Consider the following 18,436-nt stretch of genomic DNA (forward strand, 5'->3'; position numbering starts at 1 on the left):
GGCCTTTCTCTGTGGAGTTTGCATGTTCTCTTCGTGTCTGCGTGGGTTTCCTCCGGGTGCTCCAGTTTCCCCCACAGTCCAAAGACATGCAGGTTAGGTTAACTGGTGGCTCTAAATTGACTGTAGGTGTGAATGTGAGTGTGAATGGTTGTCTGTCTCTATGTATCAGCCTTGTGATGACCTGGCGACTTGTCCAGGGTGAATCACGCCTCTCACCCATAGTCAGCTGGGATAGGCTCCAGCCCACCCACAACCCTGTACAGGATAAGCAGCTACAGATAATGGATGGATGAATGAATGTTGTCATATACCAGTAATATTTATATAATTCTGTATTAACCATTATTATTATTATTATTATTATTATTATTATTTCTTTTCATGTTGAAGTGAATATATTATTATTATTACAATATGCTCACCTTCAAACCTGGAAAGTGTCCATTTTCTGGATGATTCCATGATTCACACAAATCATATTTAACCCATTCCTGATAGGCTTTGGGGTTTTGTTCCTTTCCACAGGCCACTTACAGCCATTGCACTTGTCTTCTGGAACAATATTAACTTTTTTTTTAGAACAATTGGTTCGGATGGAGAAATCTCTGGGAAATCATCAGGAGGCTACTTGCATTAACCTAGTATTGCCTCCCCCCCCCCCCCCCCCCATGTCGTATAGCCTAATTAGTCGTATAACAGTAATACTGCCTCCTACTGGTAGCAACAGGTAATGGCAGACATACATTATAATGGAAAATTTGAAATTAAGGTATATAGGGCAGATGTTTGCAATTGCAGAATTCAGATTAAAAAAATGAAATAAAAAAAACAGAAATGTCACATTTACAAAGTACTTACAGACAGAAATTAAAGATACACCACACCCCTAGGGTCATAACGATACGACATATGATATTGTTTCATTCGATATGAGTCACTCAATTGGATATGTCTGCATATCTACATTCAACAGACTGCATAATAAAGTTTCTTATTCTTCATAAAGTGCCTGCCTCTTTATTTGGAATTGCATGAGCTACAGAGATTTAGTATCATATAGTAGAATACTAGCTCTGTGTTACTTTAACAATTATGTTACGTTTAACAAAGTTGCGTTAACAATGCTTATGTTTCTGTATTGGCTCTAATCGATGGGGAGCAAAGCATTTTTGGAACAGTTTCTACCTAAGAGACAACAAGGTCCTTGTGTTATGTTTCCAGCAGTCAGGATCATTTCCTGGAGTGGTATGTGTTACATCCAGTGTCCCACACCAGCTTAAAAATTTGAAAAATTAGTGAAAACTGATTGGAACACCCCCCCCCCCCCCCCCCAATGTCTGTTATTGAGCTCACTTGTGGAGCTCTTGCGAACAGATCAATCAAAGAAGGTCAGAAGAACTTGAGTCAGCCAGGCCAATCTCAGTTCTTACAGGTTGATGTGGCCCTAACCCTTTTTTTTATTTTGAGAAAAGCCTTGCGCCTCCAGAGAGTTGGAGTTCATGCACTTCTCAAGGATGAATCTCTGTCTGTGGTATTTGGGGTTGAGTTACAGGCTGCACTCGTGTCTGAGATTCCATTCATTCTAACAGCCCCTAAGGAGCAATCCAAGCATTCTAGCAAGTGCTGGAACCACCCGTATTGGCCGATCTAAATTGTCTAGCAAGCAAGATAATGTCAGCAACACACTGGGGCAACAGGGAGTCTCGCATTCCCAATGAAACTAGGTTGTGGCTAGCCTAAACAAAGTGTATGGCACTTTCCTTCTTCTGAAGTTAAAAGCATGTGAAGTATAATCCATTGCTCTAACTCTTTTGTGCATCTGTCTACTAGCGGAAATTAATTTCTTGAAACAGAACCTCTGTTTGATGGGATTGGAAGGCTAGGCTGACAGCATAATTGAAATTTAAGTTCCTGTGACTTTGTCAACAGAATCTGCTGGTCTGATTCAGTCGCTGGCTAACAAGCAAATAATTTTTCTTTCTTCCTTTTTTTTGGTGGTCAACACACAGGCTAAGGCAAGGGCACTAAGAGACCTGTAACACTGTCCATTTATAGTTGATGAGCTGGGTTATAGCAATTTATCTATGTGGCTTCTTTGGCCAGATGGTGTCAACCACTCCTGGCACCATCCATCAGCCAACTTTTTGGAGAGTCGTCCTACATCCTCACCTCGGTTTCCCACTGACAAGAGTAAAGTTTCAGTCATCTCTGTCACAGAAGGATCACTCCAATGTGAGCAGAAAAACTGATAGAGAATTGATTATACAGCCAGATTTCCTCCTGTCTGTGCTCGATTGCATGACAGTGGAACAGTTGCTCATGGGTCTTGACTCGACAGGACTATGAAAGCACAAGGAATTCTAGGTCTTGCAAATGTAGTGGTTTAATAGCACAATTAGACCACAACAGTCAGTAATGTTCTTTATTGGTGCAGTAACAAGGTCTACATTAAATACATACAGGAAGTCTGGGGATGCTGAGGTTTTGTGATCTCATGAGACCTTCAGTAGATGAAAACAATGCAATCACAGCCATGTCCTGAACAGACTTAAACTGTTACTTACTCTTTAACTACTTTAATTAGTTTGATCTACTTTGATGCTTGCGAAAGATGGACCACATGCAAGATCACAAGAAGTTCAATAGAGTCATGAAGTTGACATTTTTGATGAGGTCAGAGGTTATTGCTTCTAACAGTGATGGAAATGTTGACTGAACATGCGTAGAGATTTGTTTACACTGACATCACCACATCAGCGGGTCATCAGATCTACAGGGAAAAAAGTCAGAACACAAAATATTATATACATATAGTTTTGGCCAGGCACCACCTGAACTGATAATTACATCATCAGTTTTTCTTTGGCTAATCAGAAACAAGGTACGCATACCACACTTGTCAAAGCAGTTAGGTGCCTTGCTTGAGGGCACTTCAGCCAGTCCTGCTGGTCTAGGGAATCAAACCAGCCACCTTTTGATCCCAAAGCTGCTTCTCTAACAATTAGGTCATGGCTTCCCCACATATTCATTCATTCATTCATTCATTCATTCATTCATTCATTCATTCTATCCATCCACATTCACTGGATATGAGCACCTTAGGGCTGTGCTAGAGTCACTGAGGCATGCAGGGCTCACAGCTAACCCAAAAGTGTGCAATTGGGCAGGTGGAAGTATGGTATCTGGGTTTCCACTTGGGTCACAGGCAGATGTGTCCCCAAATTGACGAGACTGCAGCGATTGCAGCTTGCCCGAGGCCCAAGACCAAAAAAGGGGTGAGACAGTTCCTGGTGCTGGCTGGCTATTATTGCAGGTTTATACCTAATTATTCAGACTTCACCAGCCCGCTGACTGATCTCACTAAAAAGGGAGTACCAGATCCGGTCCAGTGGATGGAGCAGTTCCAACAGGCATTCACCAAGGTAAAAGCTGCACTGTGTGGAGGGCCACTTCTACACTCCCCTGATTTCTCTCTCCCCTTTATTTTGCAGATGGATGCATCAGACAGAGGGCTGGGGGCAATTTTGTCTCAGAAGGTGGAGGGTGAGGAACATCCAGGCAGTACATCAGTCGCAAGCTCTCGATGCATGAAAGTAAGTACAGCACCATCGAGAAGGAGTGTCTGGCCATAAAGTGGGTGGTCCTCACCCTCCGATACTACCTGCTGGGGCACCCTTTCACCCTCTGTTCAGACCACACGCCCCTCCAGTGGTTCCACCACATGAAGGATGCCAATGTGCGGATCACCCATTAGTATCTCGCCCTCCAGCCATTTAAATTTGAGGTGGTCCACAGGCCGGGGTCGCAGATCATCGTGGCAGACTTCCTGTCCTGCTCAGGGGGGAGTTCGTTGCAGGCTGGACGACACCCCGGCTTGACGCGGGCGGTGGGGGTATGTGGCAGCAGGGGCATGGCCGAGCATTGGTTTGTGAATGGAGGATGGGGCTAGGGAAGGTGAATGACAAAGTCAGTACACCTGTTCCCAATTAACATTGTGTATGTGTGTTTTGGAGTGACTGCAGAGTGTAGAAAAGGAGGGTGAGAGTGAAGAGATGGGATCTCCCCCAACCCGAGCGTGTGTGTGTGTGTGTGTGTGTGTGTGTGTGTGTGTAAAAAGCAAAGAAAATGTTGAAAATAAAAGTCTGTGTGAACAGCATTTCCTGCCTGCCGCGCTTCAGTATTCCACCCACTTCAGGGATTCACTACATGGATGTTTTGTATAAAGTTTTTATTTATTGAATTTGCAAAAAATAAAAATGCCCTGTTTCTCATAATCCAGTGAATGTGGATAGAAGAAAATGGTTATTCCACTCAAGCTTGTCGTACATGGATTATAGACAACTCAGTGCTACGCGCCTTGTTGCGTATCAGCCCATGTATGACTCGATTTCATGGAATAACTGTTATTATATATATATATATATATATATATATATATATATATATATATATATATATATATATATATATATAATGAATAAATTAATGAATCAAAACATATTTTATTGCTGTTTATTTTATAAGGTCCAAATATGAAAACTGAGAAAATCAAGAGTAAAATGACATTATTTGTGAATCCATAAGAAGTATTTCACCCGGTCAGGGGTCAGGGGTAGGTTTGTGCATTTTACCTGGTCTGCAGTTGCATTTCTGCCTCTCCAAACAGCAGGTCAGGGGTTAAGGCCTCCGTGTTGGACCGTTTGCCATACCTGAGAGATGGAAGGTGACAGAAGTTCAGCTGTGAAAAGTGTTCCATCTGGCCAACACTTGTAACACAATTATTCCCTTTTCAGCATTTATTACATCCATTAGGGCTTTTATATTTTATTCAATGTAAATCCAGTTTTTAAAAAATGATCATTTTGGTACGATATCTATAACGTTTTCAGTGTCATGTGTGTCTGTTTTCTGTCATCCGTAAAAAAAAACAACCCCTTAATTATTTTCAATTATTATCATGAAATACAAGTATTTTTTTTTCTTCTGTCAAGGAGCCCAATTAAAATAAATCCGCTGCGGCTTTATTTCACAGCTGGCACATGTTGATGCTGTGAAAGAACTGCATCAGACAGAACGTCATCTGTAAGGAAATGAGTGGAAAGCTCCTAGTGAGACAATCAGTGGCATATTCTTCATGGATTAATACCAGATTTTGAAGAGTACATTGAAAAGACAAGTAGCCTAATTTTTTTTTTCCGCAGAAGTAAGAACCACTTATGCCAAGGATTTCTTTTCTGTGGCTTCCTCCAAGTTCAATAAAATTGTTAGTGGTGTTATTTATCCTGCACTGTAAGTCATCGTACAGTGACAGCAAGCCATCCAGTCCTTCAAATTACAACATTTGATAAAGGACGTAGGAGTGATTCATATTCAGTGTGTGTGTGTGTGTGTTTCTGGAAACCCTGAGCAATAGCCTTATCTGTGTGTTTATAGCACTACAGTACTGTGCAAAAGTCTTGGCACCCTGTGTTTCCCCCCCCCCCCCCCCCATACAAACTTTGTTATAGATTTCTATTTTATGACTTCTACATTATCGAGTCAGTTCAAAAACATTTTAGAGTCCAAACGTTAATTTTTTTTCCCAGCACAAAATTAAATGTTACAGAAAAAGTTTGTATCTGAGCAGTATATTCCATAAGAGAGCACTTTTCAGATGAAAAAAGAAACCATAATGAAGGCTGCTGGGTTTTGGTGTAAAATGAAGAAGTGAGTGTGACAGTCAAAGTGTCCAGAAGAACTGCGGCTGGTTCTGTAAGACGCTCAGTAAAACCTACAGATCATTTCCTTATCAAACTGCACTCACTGGACCTGAGACGGATATTTTTTTTTTTTAAAGCAAAGGGTCGTCTCACACAAAATACTGACTTTGTTTCATTTATTATGGCTCACTGATCACTGTTTATAGTCTTTATTTTAATGTTGAAACTTTTTCATTATTTTTTAAGCCATTTTTGGTCGACAGCATTTCTTCACACGTGCCTAAGACTTTTGCACAGCACTGTATATTAAACATTTTATATCTATATTCTACTGTATTAATTTTTACACAACCATTCAAAACGTCCTGTTTATTAAGATCCAACACTACACTTTTTACAGTCTTTTTCATGTCCCTGGGTCAGGGAACAACAAGCCCCTGTATTTCAGGTATGACATTTGCGCACATCTGCACAGCTAACCTCTGCCTCGTGATGAGGTTGATGTAGTGTCTCAACGTGGAGTAATACTTGGCTAGTTCCTCTACAGGTGCGTCCTCTCCGGGGTTCTCTGGCTTTGTCGGATATCCTTCCACCATCGCGCCCAAACATACAACCAGCAGGATGCACGCGACCCAGCTGACACACACATTTGCACGAGGACACATCTGGCGCCAAAGCACAAGGAGAAACACACAGAGGAACTGAAAATACAAATAACTCAGTAAACAGAAACACAAGAAGAAGCATTTTTCATTAAATATTAAACAGCAGGATGCCTGTCATCATAAAAAAAATAAATAAATCTTCAAATGTTCACTTTTTTAACAAAAAAATCTGTCAGATTGAAGACAACGTTTTTAAGCAAACATAATTTCTAAACATGCAAGATTTAAAAAAAATACTGTAAAAATCTAAGTTGATGCATTGAGTCTAGCACAAAAGCATTTTTACTTGTTTTTTTTTTTTGGTTATTGATTCCTTTTTAAGACTATTTATAAAGAAAGTCATTAAATATTGAGAATGACAGATGATCCAGAGAGCTGTAGAGGCGTATGGTAATTTGCAGTACGAGCTCTGAAGTGATGTGGATGTGATTTCCATCTTATATTTTCCTAAAACCTGTCCGTAAGTGTGGACACTGTGCATGAAGGGAACCAGGGAAAGAGTAAAGAGCTGCAAAAGAAAAATAAATACAGTACACTACAGGTGTGAGCTGTAATCACTGTTTCACTGAAGACACATGCAGTGAAGTGCACGCTTTCACACAAACATGCAGCAAAAGAAAGAAAGAAACTGTGCAGGTTCTTTTCGAGACCTATAGGAGATGTTATTATAGCTCTATAACATTCTCACAGGTTGGCATCTGTTCAGTATTTGATCCAGTTACTTACAGTGAGGTGATGCTCTGGTTGTCTTCTCCTCTTCTTCTGCTGTAACTGTGAAGCTCATGGGGCTGATGGTTCATGTGCTGTGTTTATATAGTACACGCACACACACGTCACTCCTCAACTGGAGTGTTCAGTGGGAGAGACGTCTGGAAATGGTTTCTGATTGGAGTAGAACTTTAATAAACCCTTTATGAAGTCAAACAGACTAAAAGAAATGAAAGGAAGCTTCCAGAAACACAAATGTTGTAATGGCAGATTTATTCAGTCACTAAGCACAGATTTGTGCCATTACAGTGGATATAATAAGTTTACACACCCATGTTGGCAGGTTTTTGTGAAGTTAAAAAAAAACTAAGATAAAAAGTGTGCACCACGGGCGATTGCTCTAAGACAACGAGGGAGGCTCAGCCTCCTCTAAAAATGACGAACATCGTGTAGGATGAATTGCGCTAGGCTTATGTTATAGCCGACCTTATAACATTGCTATTTCAGATCCAGAATCATAGAAATATATGCGCTCAACCCAACTACAGTGTGAAATCATTCCGTTATAACTTTCCCCAGTTCGCCTAATGTGTGCGTGAGTTTTTCCCCCTCGTGACAGCGCGATGCAGCCCAGCCTCAGTGGACTTCAATGGCATTTGGGAGCGATGTGCTTTCAATATCAAAATACAAGACGGTTATTGGACAAATACTGCGAAAACGCCCGCCCACCGGACTCCCAGCCTCACAGTGGGAGGGACATGGCAAAGCTTTCCGCGAGGAGACTGGTGATTGGTGAAAGCGGCCGGATATTTTCTTTGATTGACAGCTCGTTTCAAATATAGACAGGCAGCGGTGACTCTCAGTTCAGTCCCATGCGGATTCGCAAGTGCTGTGGTGTATTGTAAGAGATCAGCTTACATTTCGATTTCATTCATTACATACGGTTTCTACCAGCTTTTTTAGTTTGTATATATTTTCATTGTAAATAAAGTGTAAATATAGTGTTGTCAAGTTTGCTATCTTAGTTCCAGAAATGTCGTTTATTTGAGTGACTGAACTTGAACTTGAGGGGGCTAGTCAGCTAGCAAGAAAGCTGCGCACGGATGCCAAGCATTGCTGATTTAATTTTGGCGAAGCCATTTGCCAGTCTTCCTTTCGAGGAAAAAATTAAAATTAAAGAGCAGGGTAGACCAACGCCTCAAATTGACTTGGTGAAAAAGGTAGGGAATAATACTCGTTCCTTTCAGCTCTCCTGGTACGAGAAAGTGAATTGGCTAACAGCAAGTGACCCACATCAACAACAGTAAATAGGCTACTTTAGTAATATGTCATGGATGGACCAAAAATATAGAATCTATTTAAAATGTTTATGCTGAGTATATTATATTGGAATATATATTTTTCTGGATATGAATTAAACACAGCTACAATTTGGAAAACATTTTTAAACAAAAACACAGCCGAGAACATTTCACACTACAGACCTGGATTAAAAGTGAAGGGTTATCAAAATTGTCAATAAAACATTTCTCAGTCAAAATAAGTAAAATATAGGGAAAGTGTCATTGAATGAAATGTGTGGCCCCCAGCTCTATGTTTGGCTCCCCAAGGTCAGTGCTTGTGCCTATTCCAGAACACTCTGCTGTTACTGCTGAGGTTCCTGACAAAGAGCTGCTTTCAATAATGATCAATTTTTAAACAACATGCCACAATTTTAAAATATAAAATGTTAAAATATACTCCCCCCCCCCAACACCACCATCATGTATATTGGACAGTAGGCTAATGGGCCAAAAGAACCTGTTATTTCACAGTTTGTGACCCTGCCAACAATCAGCCAGATCAGAGGCAAGAGTATGGGCAAAATTGATGTGTTTTTTCTTTTTTCTTTTAAAATCTGGAAATATCATAACCAACCAGCCTCCCCTGTTTGAAAGACTACCAGCCGCCACTGGTGTGCACACCCCTAAACTAATACAGTACTTTGTTGAAGCACGTTTTGATTTTATTACACCAGTCTGTCAGCGTGGTACTTAACAATAATTATCCTTTCTTTATTCCTACAAGATTCCAGAGCCGTCACATTGTGAGGGCATCTCCTGTGCACAGGTCACCCCACAGATTTCTCGTTGGATTCAGGTCTGTGAGCCTGGAACCTTTATTGCTGGGATGCCTTCATGACAACTTTCCAGATTCAGCTTTTTGAAAGCGTGTATTGTCAAGCCAGTGTTTAATGTTGGACAGATTTATGCCATTTACAAAGGAAAAAATTAACCATCCATTATCTATGCCGTTTATCCATCAGGGTCGTAAGAGAAGCTGGAAAAGTTGACTTTGGGTGACAGGCGGAGTTCACTCTGGGGGGCAAGTTGCCAGTAGAACAGACCTGCCAAGGTCTCAAGATTTGATACAGAGAGAAGATAGATATGTGTGGTTTTGACCCATATTATTTAAAAAAAATAGTCAGACTTTTCTGAAGATAAGACGCTTCTACTGACCATCGAGTACGAATACAGGTCATTTCATCCAAAGCCTTTTTCATACGCACTATCAGTTATTTTATATTTCAGGTATTTGTTTGGTCAAAAAAAAAAAGGAATTCTCAATGGAATTTGACCAAAGCAAAACACATTTTTGTAAAGCAAATGAGTGCCATAGTACATGTGCTTTGAGACTAAAGAGCATACTAAGGGTACACCACGTCGGCCCATGCCACTTGCTGACCCTGGGATGAGTTTAACTCCCTTCTCATTGCAGGTTGCTCACTTGCATGTCTATTTTTCTGGCTGGATCATATTAAATCTTTAAGCATGGAGCAGCGCTCTTGCAAGGGCTTCGTTCATGAATCCCAGACTGAGGTGCGGTCCTACTGACCTGAGACCATGCTCTTTTGAAGGGGGAGGCTTAGAGGGAGGTGCCTATAAAATTTGGCTTTGCTGTGAGCTCCCCTGGCCAAGTTATTAATTCTTAAAGCCAACTGGATCATATTAAATCTTTAGGCGCAGAGCAGTGCTCTTGCAGGGGTTTCGTTCGCAAACACTGGAATACCTGAAATATAAAATAATTGCTAGTGCGTCTGAAAAAGGCTTTGGATGAAATGTCTTAACTATTGGACGAAATGGTCACTGGACGAAGTGTCCTGATCCCCTCGTCTCCTCTCCATATGAAGCCTATACAGCACAAAGATATGGCAGAGCTAAAAGAATGCTTAATCCAGTGGAAAAACAAACAGAGTTGCGCACGTATGACTATGTTTTGTATGGAACGTCGCTTGACCCCGCTTTTGTATATCCACCAACATGGCCAACATCCGGGATTCTAATTTGCTTTGACGTCACTTGCAAGTCAAGGATTCATCACAGGACTAACAACCATCACCCTCACATTCAGACCTGTGGGGGATTTAGAGTCGCCAGTTGACTGAATCCAGATGTCTTTGGACTGTTGGAGGAAACCCACACAACTCTGAAGAGAACATGCAAACCCCACACAGAAAGATCCCAGTTGACCACGAGACTTGAACCCAGAACCTTCTTGCTGTGAGGTGACAGTGATAACCACCGTGCTGCCCCAGGAAAAAATAATGTGCATTAAAAATGGAAGCTAATGATTACAAATATTTGCAAAATGTGCCAAGTATCTCAGAAATATTTATAGCAGGCTTAATCACTCATTACACACCAATTTCAGTGTGAAATTGCAGTTTTTGTTTCATGCAAAAGACAGTCGGACTTTGAAATTACCTACAGATTAAATCCCTTTATATGCACCAATTTGATGTTGCAAATCCGATTATATAGGTATGAGCTGTCCTAGATTTTTAACACATACAGTCACGTCCATTAATATTTGAACAAAAAAAATGAATATTTTCACTGTTTATAATGCAGTTGAAATTAAATAGTGAATATGAGCTCAAGTTACAGACTTTCAGCTTTACGGTGTAGGAATAACAGCACTTTCTATATGTGGTTCCACCCAAACAGTACAATGACCCTGATACTTCAAAAGCAACCCAAGAGTTTTTCATGGAAAAAGTGGAATGTTTTGCATTGGCCAAGTCAATCACCTGAATCCAGTTGAGCTGCATTTCACTGACTGAAGGTAAAAACGAAGACAAAACGCCCCGAGAATAAGCAGGAAGTGAAGACAGCTGCAGTAAAAGCCTGGCAGACCGTCACTATGGAAGAAACCCAGGATCTGATAATGTCTACGGGTTCCAGACTTCAGGCAGCGACCAAGCATTAAAAACGACAATTTAATTTATAATTAAGTTAGCGTGTCCAATTAGCCTGGGCCCGCCCATCCTAAGTGTGACGCAACACGAGGGCCTGTTGCGAGCTTAGTCTGGCAAGGCAAGCCATCTCCAGCTCTTCCAAGCTCCTGAAAAATCGGGAGCCAATCAACTTTGAGCATCTCCAACGGCCCTGGGTAGAGGCGTGTTCAAGGCAGTGACGTAGTAGAACTGCGACCGGAAGCCATAGATTGTTTACAGAATCTATGCCAGAAGCGCTTCATTCACTAGAAACATTACGAACATGGAGCAGCGGCAAGCCTTTGACACAGCGGTAGATGCTGTATTGAAAGCATTCAACGTGAAGTTCTCATTGAAAACGGAGCAAAGAGCAGCCCTGGAGGTATTTATCTTCTTCCTGTTACTCAAGCAGTTTCTGTCACGTCACATACGTCAGAGGAAAGAGTGATGTGATTGGTTAAAGCTTCGTCACAGCCTTTTCTGGCTTCGACCAGTAGCAAACTGAGGCATTTCAGGGAGGACAAGTCAACCACGCCTTTGGGAAACGGTTGGGCTTAATATCTTTGCCAGACCAAATGCTTGCAGAGCTTTGAAGTCGCATTAGCCAGACTAGTGTCCAATTACTTTTTGCCCCTGAAAAAGGCCACATATAAAAAGTGCTGTCATTCCTACTCTGTTCTCCCATTTTGGATGTAAATATCCTTAAAAGTGCAAAATCTTTGAGATTCACATTGAGATTATTCAATTTCAACTCAAAACTGTAATCTATCTATCTATCTATCTATCTATCTATCTATCTATCTATCTATCTATCTATCTATCTATCTATCTATCTAAAGTTTGTGAACACTTTAGAATTTTCTATATTTCTGCATAAATATGATCTAAAACAACATCAGATTTTCACACACAAGTCCTAAAAGTAGATAAAGAGAACCCAGTTAAACAAACGAGACAAAAATATTATACTTGGTCATTTATTTATTGAGAAAAATGATCCAATATTACATATCTGTGAGTGGCAAAAGTATGTGAACCTCTAGGATTAGCAGTTAATTTGAAGGTGAAATTAGAGTCAGGTGTTTTCAGTCAATGGGATGACAATCAGGTGTGAGTGGGCACCCTGTTTTATTTAAAGAACAGGGATCTATCAAAGTCTGATCTTCACAACACATGTTTGTGGAAGTGTCAAGTCACGTCAAGTCAAGTTTATTTGTATCGCGCTTTTAACAATAAACATTGTCACAAAGCAGCTTTACAGAATTTGAACGACTTAAAATATGAACTAATTTTATCCCTAATCTATCGCCAATGATGAAGCCTGTGACGACGGTGGCAAGGAAAAACTCCCTCAGACGACATGAGGAAGAAACCTCGAGAAGAACCAGACTCAAAAGGGAACCCATCCTCATCCGGGCAACAACAGACAACATGACTATAACATTAACAGTCCTAACAAAGTCAGCTTCATTGATGCTATAAACACCCCACCAACGGAAACCCGAGCGCAAAACCGTTCACGACAACCGCAGTCCTAAAGTTAGCAAGTCAACTGCAGTCCCCAGCCACAAAAACACCACTGCAAGAGTCCAGAGTGTCCTCCAGGCGCAACCCCCAACTGTCCTCATGGGGCCGCCCTTCACAGGAGCAATGCGATGAGGATCCAACCAGACACAGGGCACAAGGATGGACCAGGCAGGTCCGAGGAGCAGAAGAGGCCAGCATCTCGATCCCAGGACTGACATGTAACTCAGAGGGACAGATTTGGGGGGGGGAGAAGAGAGAAAACACAGGTTGTTAAGGATGCCCAATGTCACCTGAATAAGTGGGAACAGTATACATATTGCACTGAGTACAAGCAGGGACTCCAACAACTAACTATGACAGCATAACTAAAAGGGGAGAGCCAGAAGGTAACACACGCATGAGGGGACCCAGGACATAAAGCAGCAGCCACTACACCGTCAACAAACTCGAGTGAGCAAGCGAGTGAGGACTGACAGCATCCATAAATCCCAGTTTACCAAACCACTCTATGTCTGAGGACCCTCCAGATCTACACCTTTACCTCATAAACACCATTAACAAAAGGCTTGACTAAACAGATATGTTTTCAGCTGAGACTTAAACACTGAGACTGTGTCTGATTCCCGAACATTACTTGGAAGGCTGTTCCATGACTGTGGGGCTTTGTAAGAAAAGGCTCCGCCCCCTGATGTAGCCTTCACTATACGAGGTACCAGCAGATAGCCTGGACCTTTTGATCTAAGTAGGCGTGGTGGGTCATAGAGGAGCAGAAGTTCACTCAGGTACTGTGGCACGAGACCATTCAGTGCTTTAAAGGTCAATAGTAGTATTTTATAATCAATACAAAATTTGATTGGGAGCCAATGCAGTGTGGATAAGACAGGGGTGATGGGGTCATATTTTCTAGTTCTAGTAAGGACTCTTGCTGCTGCATTTTGAACTAACTGGAGCTTGTTTATGCACTTATTGGAACATCCAGACAGTAAGGCATTACAACAATCCAACCTGGAGGGAACGAAAGCATGAACTAGTTTTTCCGCGTCATGTAGTGACATTGAATTTCTTATCTGAGCAATATTTCTGAGATGAAAGAAAGCTATCCGGGTGATGTTATCAATGTGAGTTTCGAATGAAAGACTGGGGTCAATAATCACTCCGAGGTCTTTTACTGCTGCACGTGAAGAAACAGAAAGGCCATCCAGAGTTACTGTGGAATCAGAAAACTTACTTCTAGCTGCATGTGGTCCGAGTACAAGTACTTCAGTCTTGTCAGAGTTAAGCAGAAGGAAATTAATAAGCATCCAGTGTCTAATGTCCTTCACACATTCCTCAATTCTATTAAGCTGGTGTCTCTCATCAGGTTTTGCAGAAACATACAACTGTGTGTCATCAGCATAACAGTGGAAACTAATGCAATGTTTATGAATAATATCACCCAGAGGGAACATATATAGAGAAAAAAGCAGTGGACCCAAGACAGAACCTTGTGGAACACCAAACTTTACCTCAGTACGTCTAGAAATATCACCATTTATATCAACATACTGATAGCGATCAGTTAAATAAGAGCTGAGCCAGGAGAGGGCCGTTCCCTTAACTCCCACAACATTTTCTAGTCTATCCAGAAGAATGGAATGATCAATGGTATCAAATGCTGCACTAAGGTCAAGCAACACAAGCAGCGAGACACAGCCCTGATCAGACGCCAACAGTAGGTCGTTTACTACTTTAACCAGAGCTGTCTCTGTGCTATGATGAGGTCTAAATCCTGACTGATACATTTCATGGATGTTATTCCTATGTAAATATGAGCATAACTGCTGTGCCACAGCATTCTCAAGGATCTTGGAGATAAAGGGGAGGTTTGATATTGGCTGATAATTGGACAGCTGACAGGGATCAAGGTCAGGTTTTTTAATCAGGGGTAAACTGCGAGTTTAAAGGATTTGGGTACATAGCCAATCGTAAGAGAAGAATTTATTATTTTTAGAAGCAGTTCAATTACCTTTATTATTCGTCACATGCACACTTCAAGCACAGTGAAATTCATCCTCTGCATTTAACCCATCTGAAGCAGTGAACACACGCACACACTCAGCGCAGTGGGCAGCCACACCAAAGCACCCAGGGAGCAGTCGGGGGTTCGGTACCTCGCTCAAGGGCACCTCAGCCCAAGGCTGCCCCACATCAACCTAACTGCATGTCTTTGGATTGTGAGGGAAAACGGAGCACCCGGAGGAAACCCACGCAGACACGGGGAGAACATGCAAACTCCACACAGAAAGGCCTTTGCCGGCTGCGAACCCGGAACCTTCTTGCTGTGAGGTGACCATGCTAACCACTACACCACCATGCCACCTAATTACTTCAGGTATTATCTGTTTGAATATGTTAGGGTTTTGCTGGGATTCGAACCTGGTTCGTTGGTGTGATAATCCAGCAAACCCCCACTAGGCCACCAGGGGGATGACTCAAATGCAGAGGCGTGAGGCGGAAGTAGAAAAAGAATCAAAAGGTTTATTTAAACTATATACACTATATACAGGGCAAAACAAAAGACAAAAAAAAACCAAAGAGTATAATCCAAAAGAAAAGCAAAGTGCAAAAATTCAAAAGCTAAGAAGATCAAAAAACACAGTACAAAGGAAACTGGAGATAAACATAACAGCACAAAGACTCCGTGACAAGAGGACTGAACTCAGGGGTATAAATAGACAAACTAATTAAGGACACAGGTGAAGATAATTAGGCAATTAACACAAACACAAGACACAGGAACAGTGGCGGCCTCTAGAGGCCAAAATAAACACGACATGAAAAGGAAATAACAGCGGCCTCTAGAGGCCAAAACAGTCCTAACAGGACCCCCCCCTCTAGGAGCGTCTCCTGACGTTCCCAGGGCGATCCGGATGGGCTGAATGGAAGTCCCGACATAGTTCTTTATCAAGGACATCCCGAGCAGGAACCCAGCAGCGCTCCTCAGGACCATAGCCCTCCCAGTCCACCAGATATTGCAACCCGCCGCGGACCCGGCGGGAGTCAAGCAGGCGATTCACAGTGAACACAGTCTGCCCCTGGAAGATGCGGGGGGGTGGGGGGTTCCTAGGGGCAGGGGCATACGTAGACGTCAGTACGGGCCGTAACAGGGAAACATGGAAAGTGGGGTTGATCCTCAGAGTCCGGGGCAACTGGAGCCGGTAGGAGACAGGGTTCACCCTGCGCACCACCTTGAAGGGGCCAATGTAGCGAGGAGCAAGCTTGCGGTTCTCCACCCGCAGTGGAAGGTCCTTAGTGGACAGCCAAACACGCTGCCCAGGGCGGAAAGCGTGTGCAGGTCTTCTATGGCGGTTGGCCTGAGTCTGGTTGGTTCTGGAGGTCTGTATGAGGGTCTTCCTGACCTTGCTCCAGGTCTTGCGACACCGTCTCACATATTGGTTGACCGAGGGCACCCCCGCGTCCTCCTCCTGGTCCGGGAACAGAGGTGGCTGGAACCCGAATTGGCACTGGAATGGCGACAGCTTGGTGGCCGATGACTGCAGGGTGTTGTGGGCGTACTCCGCCCATGGCAGCCAGGTGCTCCACGATGTCGGGTTATCCATAGCCAGGCCTCGCAGGGTGGTTTCCAGGTCCTGGTTGAGCCTCTCCGTCTGACCATTGGACTGTGGGTGAAACCCAGAGGAGAGGCTGGCAGTGGCTCCGATGACCTTGCAGAACCCGTGCCACACTCGGGAGGAGAACTGGGGCCCTCGGTCTGAGACGATGTCCTGTGGAAGACCAAAGACTCGGAAGACATGATTAAACAAAAGTTTCGCAGTTTCAAGAGCAGAGGGGAGTTTGCACAGTGGTATGAAGCGGCAGGCCTTGGAGAATCTGTCAACTAAGACCAAAATGACCGTGTTACCTTGTGACTCAGGGAGACCCGTGATAAAGTCGACTGCCACGTGGGACCAGGGACGCCGGGGAATGGTCAGAGGATGCAGGAGACCCTGGGGACGCTGTCGTGGGTTCTTGGTTCTGGTGCAAACCTCACAGGACAGGACAAATGACCTTACTTCCTTCTCCATGTTAGGCCACCAGAAGCGTCTTTTCAGGAAGTCCAGGGTCCTCCGAGCTCCCGGGTGGGCGGTGAGAGGGGAAGAGTGACCCCACTGGAGAACCTTGGCCCGGGCTTGATGTGGGACGTACAAGAGGCCTGGTGGCCCCGTCCCAGGACCGGGGTCCTGGCGTTGGGCTCGTCGGACAGCCTCCTCAATACCCCAGCGGACAGGGGCCACAATCCGGGACACAGGGATAATAGGCCCGACTTCATTCTCCCTGTTAGTGGCAGAGAACAGTCTGGACAGTGCGTCAGGTTTGGTGTTCTTGGAGCCGGGGCGGTATGAGAGGGTGAAGTCAAACCGACTGAAAAACAGGGCCCACCTAGCCTGTCGAGGGTTCAGTCTCTTGGCTTGCTGGAGGTACTCCAGGTTCTTGTGGTCAGTCCAAACCAGGAATGGATGTTGTGCTCCCTCCAGCCAGTGCCTCCACTCCTCAAGGGCCAGTTTGACCGCTAGCAGTTCTCGATCCCCCACATCGTACCGGGACTCAGCAGGACTCAGGCGGTGGGAGAAGTAAGCGCAGGGGTGCAGCTTTCCTTCCGAACGTTGAGAGAGCACCGCGCCGACACCACTGTCCGAGGCGTCCACCTCCACGATGAATGGTTGGGAGGTGTCCGGGAGAACCAGAATGGGTGCCGTGCAGAAGCGGTCCTTGAGGTCTTTGAACGCCTTTTCTGCCTGAGGAGACCAGCCATAAGATCCACCTGTCCCTTTGGTGAGGTCTGACATGGGTGCTGCCACAGAACTGAAGTTCCTGATGAACTTGCGGTAGAAGTTAGCGAATCCTAAGAACCGCTGAACCTCCTTAACGGACTTGGGAGTAGGCCAATCCCGGACGGCCAGGGTCTTGGCAGGGTCCATTTGGAGTTGGCCTGTCCGTACAATAAATCCCAGAAAGGAGACCTCGGGAACATGAAATTCGCATTTCTGGGCCTTGGCGAACAGATTGTTCTGTAGCAGCCTCTGGAGAACCTGGCGGACATGGTGGCGGTGCTCCTGCACGGTCTTGGAAAAGATAAGGATGTCGTCGAGGTAGACAAAAACGTATAGGTTAATCATGTCCCTTAAGACGTCGTTGATTAGGGCCTGAAAAACAGCTGGTGCGTTGGTGAGTCCGAAGGGCATCACCTGGTATTCGTAGTGCCCAGACGGGGTGTTAAAGGCAGTCTTCCACTCGTCTCCCTGTCGGATACGGATGAGGTGGTATGCGTTCCGTAGGTCCAACTTGGTGAAGACGGTGGCGCCTTGGAGCAGGTCGAAAGCTGTGGACATCAGCGGAAGGGGATATCGGTTGCGCACAGTGATCTTATTCAGGCCCCTGTAATCAATACATGGTCGGAGCCCCCCATCCTTCTTGCCGACAAAGAAGAAGCCGGCTCCAGCAGGTGAAGTGGAGGGTCGAATAAACCCAGAGACCAGGGCATCTTTGAGGTATTCCTCCATGGCCTTGCGTTCTGGCTGAGAGAGTGAAAACAGTCTGCCACG

The 18,436-nt window shown here is 43.9% G+C and overlaps 1 protein-coding gene across 1 annotated transcript; it reads right to left on the bottom strand.

The window, feature by feature from the left end:
• Positions 1-2,426: 2,426 nt before the first annotated feature.
• On the bottom strand, positions 2,427-7,138 carry npy (neuropeptide Y). Its single transcript, XM_060904114.1, has 4 exons — positions 7,091-7,138; positions 6,180-6,364; positions 4,632-4,709; positions 2,427-2,770 (listed from the first exon to the last, which is right to left on the bottom strand). The coding sequence occupies exons 2-4, from the start codon at positions 6,362-6,364 to the stop codon at positions 2,746-2,748; spliced, it is 288 nt and encodes a 95-aa protein (XP_060760097.1). The 5' UTR covers positions 7,091-7,138; the 3' UTR covers positions 2,427-2,745.
• Positions 7,139-18,436: the final 11,298 nt, after the last annotated feature.

Source organism: Neoarius graeffei, chromosome 22 (genome assembly GCF_027579695.1).
Source record: "Neoarius graeffei isolate fNeoGra1 chromosome 22, fNeoGra1.pri, whole genome shotgun sequence".
NCBI lineage: Eukaryota > Metazoa > Chordata > Actinopteri > Siluriformes > Ariidae > Neoarius > Neoarius graeffei.

Bases quoted from the DNA above. Each gene is read 5' to 3' on its own strand.
- npy (XM_060904114.1), bottom strand. From the start codon at position 6,364: ATGTGTCCTCGTGCAAATGTGTGTGTCAGCTGGGTCGCGTGCATCCTG. The intron at 4,710-6,179 runs GTTAGCTGTGCA...TCCATCTCTCAG, and splicing joins AACCTCATCACGAGGCAGAG to GTATGGCAAACGGTCCAACA. The intron at 2,771-4,631 runs GTAAAATGCACA...TTTTCCCTGTAG, and splicing joins GAAATGCAACTGCAGACCAG to ATCTGATGACCCGCTGATGT.